Genomic DNA, 6000 nt, shown 5'->3' on the forward strand with positions numbered 1-6000 from the left:
GCTGTTGGCTCAAGCTGCAAGTCTCGGTCTGTGTTCCTGCACGGTATGCCACCGGTCTTGCGACGGAGCAAGCGCAGGAGCTGCTGCCTCGCACAGGAGCAAGTTACCGCGTTCAGCTAATCTGCAGTAACTTGCTCCTGTGAGAGGCAGCGGCTCCTGGCTCCATCCTGCTCCTTTATTTCTCTGCGTGTTCCTTTCTGGAAACCTCCTTCCCTAGTATGCACAGCAGCACTAGGATCCAGATAGCCCAGAGGGAAGCTTCCAGCTGGTTTGTGTATGACTGGTCAGAAGTTACGTTTTCACCTCCCCAGTTTGCATGACCTTGTTTGAGTGCCCGAGGAGACTTTCAGGGCAGCCCTTGGAGTCTGAAGGGGTCAGCGTTTGGGGTTCAGATCAAGCTGAAGTGGTGTCCTCAGGGTATACCTCCCAACAAGATACTGAGGAGCTATTTGATGCCTGTTTTCTGCCTTCACAAAGTATAGCTTAATGGCTGGAGCACTGGTGTGTTGATGAGATGTACCTGGAGGCTATCCTGAATACCCACCTTCATCTTCACAGACAACTCGTAGTGAGTTACTGGGAACAGACCATGTACGGAGAAGAGGAAATGATCAGGCTGCTCATAAAGTCCATAGCCAAGGGTTGCTCTGCTTCCCATGGCCAAAGGCGGTAGGAAGAGGGCGATGGTATTGGGACTGTTCGAGTCCCCAAAGCAAGGTTAGCTGTGCTTGGGGAGGATGAGATCTGTGGTGCATCAGTCTGTGCTCCTCCCATAACCCTAATCCACCAGTCTTCTCCAGCCCAGAGCTCTGCCCTAATGCTTTCCAACTCAGAGGGCTGCGTTGTCACTCCTTTATACCTCTCATCTTTCTTGTGTTCCACATTCCCTGCCATCTCACTTTGCATTTTTCCAGGTGCCCTTTCACCCAAGCCCTTAATCCTGTCCTTTACTTATTTGCATTTACTCCCCTCACATCACTCTTGCCACTGCTTTTTTTGACGTTATATTGACAAAAGTCAGAAATGGTTTGTCCTGAAACTTTCTGGTTTGTTATGCTTTTTGCGTGGAACATAACAATACAGCCCGAATAGGCACATTGGGATAGAAGTCTGCTCGCTTGGGTGTATGGGACAGGAGTAGGGGGAGTGTTACGTTACGTATGGACAGGACATCTTATAGAACCACTGGTTCTTGGAGTGATGTTTCTTTCCTTCTACTTACAGAAGAAAAATGGGAATTGTGGTGATAATGTATTGAATGGAAGAGACTACCAATAAAATACATGGCAATCTGTAAGCTGGTATGATTAGTAAAGGCAACTTTGTACACGGCTGTGTATTTTCCAGTAAAAGTGGATATAGTTTCTAAAGTGCTTGTAGCCCATGAAAGACCCATAGTGGTTTTGATGATTGTTTCTCCTAATTTTAAGAAAATTATTTGAATGTGAAATTCAAAGATGATAATTGTGCTGTGAACCTGTCACCACTGTTTCATAGGCTGGTATTGATTTTGGCCAATTTCAGGTGATGTCCAGCTGTTAGCAGGGGTAAGTGTTGAGTACTGCTGATGACGTTTTGAGAACAGAACTGTGCAAGTGTGAAATTAGAAAAGAAATAGAAGACTGACATTTTAAAAGAGCGCATTGGCATAAGGAAACATAGAAGCGCTTCTAACCAAGCATGCCTACCGTTGGAAAGCCTTCAAAAAGCAAAGGGTAATTAGTTGGGAGCATTAGGAGTACATCTTAATGGTAATTTAGAGCTCTGTCATGCTGAGTTCCTATGGGTGAGATGGAGATTAGCACATACTCTTCTCTCTCACCCCTCTCCTCGATGGCACGTGGTCCTTTGATGCTGCCATTGGTGGTTGCTGAGGGAGCGGTAACACTCTTGCAGTAGCTTGGCCTATCCATAGCCTCAGCAGTCACTCTTGCCGCAGTCTGCTTACCTCTCCAGACTCTCCCATGTGAGCTCAGTCTCTGAAATACGGAGATTATGCTGATAAGAAAGATCCTGAACTAAAAGAGTTTATACTAGTCATGAGATTTGGAATTTTTTAATTGCTCAGACCATTTAGGGGCGTAAAAACAGAGTATGTCAGGACATTAAATTATGGTCATATTGGGGTGCTCATTTCAACCTCATTGAGTGCTTATATGGAAAACTGGTTTTGTATGTTGGTGATATAATTTCGAATTTAAGAACTCGAGAGTGTCCTCGTTTTCAGCTGGGCTAGAGCTAATTATCTTCTTACTAGCTAGAACAGTGCTGTGTTTTGGATTCAGTATGGGATTTGGAATGAGAAGAATGTTGGTAATGTCTGATGTTTTCACTTTTTGCTAAGAAACCAAGGACTTTCCAACTTTCCATGTTTTGCTAGTGTGCAGGTGCACAAGAAACTGGAAGCGAGCGTGGCCAGAGCAGTGGATCCAAATAGGCCAATGGTATATTCCATATCATACAATGTCATGCTCTGTATAGAAATGAGAGTCAGCTGGCAAGTTCACTCTCTCTCTTCTGGGATTGAGGTTTTGGGATTTTCTCTTCTCTGGGATTGCTAGCCAGGAACGGACTGGGCCTTGGTCTGTGAGTGGTGAGCAGTTGCAGTGTGTGTCACTCGTTTGTATATTCTATTATTACTATGATTATTATAATGATTATTTTAATTTTTAAAAAATTATTAAATTGTTCTTATCTCAACCCACAAGTCTCCCTACCTTTACCACCCCGATTCTCTTCCTTATCCCCTGGGACAGGGGAGGGTTAGTGAGCGGCTGCGTGGTGTTTGGCTGCTGGCTGGGTTCTTGCTACTATAAAGAAAACTAGCTCTAGCCCAACCAAAGCCAGAACAGAGAGGAATGTGAAAACTAGAGAACCAGAGAAGACAACCTTTTATTTAAGCAAGGGAGAGTTGCAAATAACTTTCTATTCTCTAAAAAGTTTGCTAACATTGCACTGAATTAACATTGCCTTTTTGGAGTGTCATGTGAATACAAATAAAAAATAAGTAAAATACTTTTCAGCTGAGACCGTGAGAGGTGAATGAATCATAATAAGCTTGTACTGTGACAATATCAATCTTATTAAGGAAGCCAATTCTTGCAGTTTGTTTGCATGTTTTGGGTGTACATCAGTGATAGCAAAGTTAAACAGTGTAGACAGCTCTGTGGTCTTCTGGAAAGACCAGTCTTAAGGTTCCCTGGGTGTTCATTACTTCTGACTAAAGCCATCCTAAAGACTCAGATTTTTAATGATCCTACATTTCTATCCAGTGTAGAAAACAATGCGAAGAATAACCACATGGGAATAATCACCTTGTATGACTTCTCTTTTTTTAGGTCCCTTACTAGAAATACTACTACTTGATTTTTTTTTTCTTTTCTGCCTTACAGAAATTATGTGCAGTTTCTTTTAAGAATACTTTTTTGCTTTAAGGTGCCCGTCTCTCAAATATGGTGTCATACCCTGAATCCTTTTTAGAGATTCTCTTTTAACCTTTTTAATTAATTACTTCCCGTATGTTTCTTTTCATTTCGAAAACACTTAGGTTTTGCTTTACAGACCTAGAAGATTTGATCAACATGCTGGCTTTTTCAGCTCTGAAGACCTGCACTCTGAATAAATTTGACTTATTTTGACTGAAAATTAGTGTAATGTCCTCATCCTGACTTACCATATGTCAGTAGTGCAGAATCACTGCAACACGGTACCAGTCATCCCGACAGTCAGGCACACTGATGGGCAAAGGGAGGAGGCCACTTGCCCGTCCATACTGTGACTGATGTGCTCTGATCTTTAATGGTCTTTCCTTCCTTTGGGTATTTTTGTCAGTGCCTAGGAAATTTTTGTATGTAGTGTCTAATTACAAAAAGATTTTTGAAGGTGATACACAGTTCAACACCACTTTCTTTTGTTTTATATATGTGATTTTTTTGACTTTGCCATTTTGCCAAGTTCTGCCAATTCCCATGGTTGGTGAACCAGTTTAAGGTCATATATATCATATTGTTGTCAAAACTGGGAAGAATCAAAATGCTACTAAGTTGTGCACATTGTGTGGACTGACAGTCAAAACAATGATTTACTGCTATCTTATTTGCCCTAATCTGCTTTAACTCTTAGGCCTGCTGCTCTGAATGTGTGTTTACTGGTCTTTTCTCTTGCAGTCCCTTTCTCTCCATTGCTCTCAAATAAATAAGGGCTGTTCTTCTGTGGTACTGAGTGACATCCATCACAAGGAACCCTATGAAATTATTTTGTTGAAGAGCTGTTTGCACCATAAATGCAAATTGCTGGTGTGCATCCATTTCTAATGCGTCTTTCCTTTTTTGTAGGAGTTGGAATAGAATTGTGTAATCAGCTTTGCAAAGGTAGCTCTTGCTATCATCGTGAAGCTTGTTGCCCTCCTAGGCTTCAGTGGCAACTACTGGAGATGCAAAAAACTTACAGATGTAAAGTGATATCTTAAAAGGTTTTTTTTTTTTTTTCGTTTTTTTAGGCTGCTCACCCAGAATGTTGGTCTTCTTTATGTTGGAAACTTTGACAGACCTTTTGCACAAATTAAGGTACGATTAATAAGCTGGGGGGAGGAGGTGACTGAAGTGTTTAACTTCTGTATGATTTAAGTCTTGATTTAGAGAATGTCACGTTATCCATACAGCTTCAGGAAAAATAATGAGAAATAGTGCTGCTTTGGTGATATTTACCATGTTCTGGGTTTGCTTCTAGTTACATCTGTGTACTTAACTAGTCAAAGAGGTTTCGTTTTTCTTGTCATCTTTTGATTAATTTTGACTTTGGTTTAATTATCAGAAGGAAAATGTTATTTTTTTTTTCTTACGTTACCTTGTCAGTGACATTTTAAAACAAAGCTGCTTTTGGAACTCTGTAATTCTTTAAGTGAGCCTTGACAGGGAAGACACTGCAGTAAAAGCACAGATTGTTTTCCCAGTATTATTAAATTTATTATGAAAGACTCATACAATTGCTGGAAAATAATTTGTCTTTCATGACTTACTGTTTCTTTTCCTTCAGTCGAACTATTATAGTTTCACATTTCTAATTGCCAGTTGCTAATTAGTTATTGTCATGTCACTTGCAAACAAAAATGTTTTACAAAAATATATGGACTGATTTTGATGAGTTTCACTGGGATTTTTCTTAGGACAAAGGGAGGGAGGTATTAGCATGTCAGTCATTACACTGGGATGTGGAAACGTGGTATCTGTTTTAGAATGCTGAAATGTTCCCATGTCCCAGATGATACCTGTAATTACTATGTATTCTTTCTGCACTATTGGCAGCGTTGCTCCCTCCATCGTGTGCGCACGCTTCTGCCTCTCAGAATTTTAAAAACCTTTGTTTTGTTTTGCATCAACATGAAACTTAATTTCCAAAACTCAGATGTGTTCCTTTGGCATCCCTAATTACATTACTAAAGAACAGTATTCCCGACTGTATCTAGCTAATACTTGCTTTTTCTAACTTAAACCCTAGTTGTGTTTTAAAATTACTTCAAAAGAACAGATGCATGCTTTTCATCTTCCCTGCTCTTCTTCTCCCGTCTCCCTAGTTCCTATGTGTATATTATTCAGTTTGGCTCATAATCAAACAATTTAAATGTTTCTTGCATGAAACCTTTTGTTGCAAGAAGTTTAATCACAATCATGTATATTTTTGGTGCTAATCCTTTGGAATAGTGCTTGTTTAAATGCTTTATAAAAGTTCCCTCGCATTCTTCTCCCCTTCCAAGTGAGGTCCTGTTCCCACCCTTACTTACCCCATCCGTTTCTAATAATACGCAGAAAAATGGGGAGGTTTTCCCCATGGCTGGGAGGAGTTTGTAAGTTGATTGGGTGGATTTGAAAGAGAAGAGGTGTATACTGCCCTCATTTTCAGCCATTTGCGGTCAGCAGCGGTGGTACTCCTGTCACCTGCTCCCAGGACAGCTGCAGAGGTGCTGGGCAGGATCAAACCGTAGGACTGAGCATCGTATCCCTA

At 40.9% G+C, this 6000-nt stretch overlaps 1 protein-coding gene across 1 annotated transcript in view; it reads left to right on the forward strand.

The window, feature by feature from the left end:
* RNGTT (RNA guanylyltransferase and 5'-phosphatase) overlaps window positions 1–6000 on the forward strand; it is a gene marked incomplete at its 5' end in the record, with an annotated part of 154834 nt that overhangs the window by 120326 nt on the left and 28508 nt on the right. The window contains one exon of the mRNA XM_010080260.1: window positions 4499–4565. Within this exon, the coding sequence (XP_010078562.1) occupies window positions 4499–4565 (67 nt within the window). The remainder of the gene's footprint in view (window positions 1–4498; window positions 4566–6000) is intronic.

Source organism: Pterocles gutturalis, unplaced genomic scaffold (genome assembly GCF_000699245.1).
Source record: "Pterocles gutturalis isolate BGI_N339 unplaced genomic scaffold, ASM69924v1 scaffold7414, whole genome shotgun sequence".
NCBI classification, from domain to species: Eukaryota; Metazoa; Chordata; class Aves; order Pterocliformes; family Pteroclidae; genus Pterocles; species Pterocles gutturalis.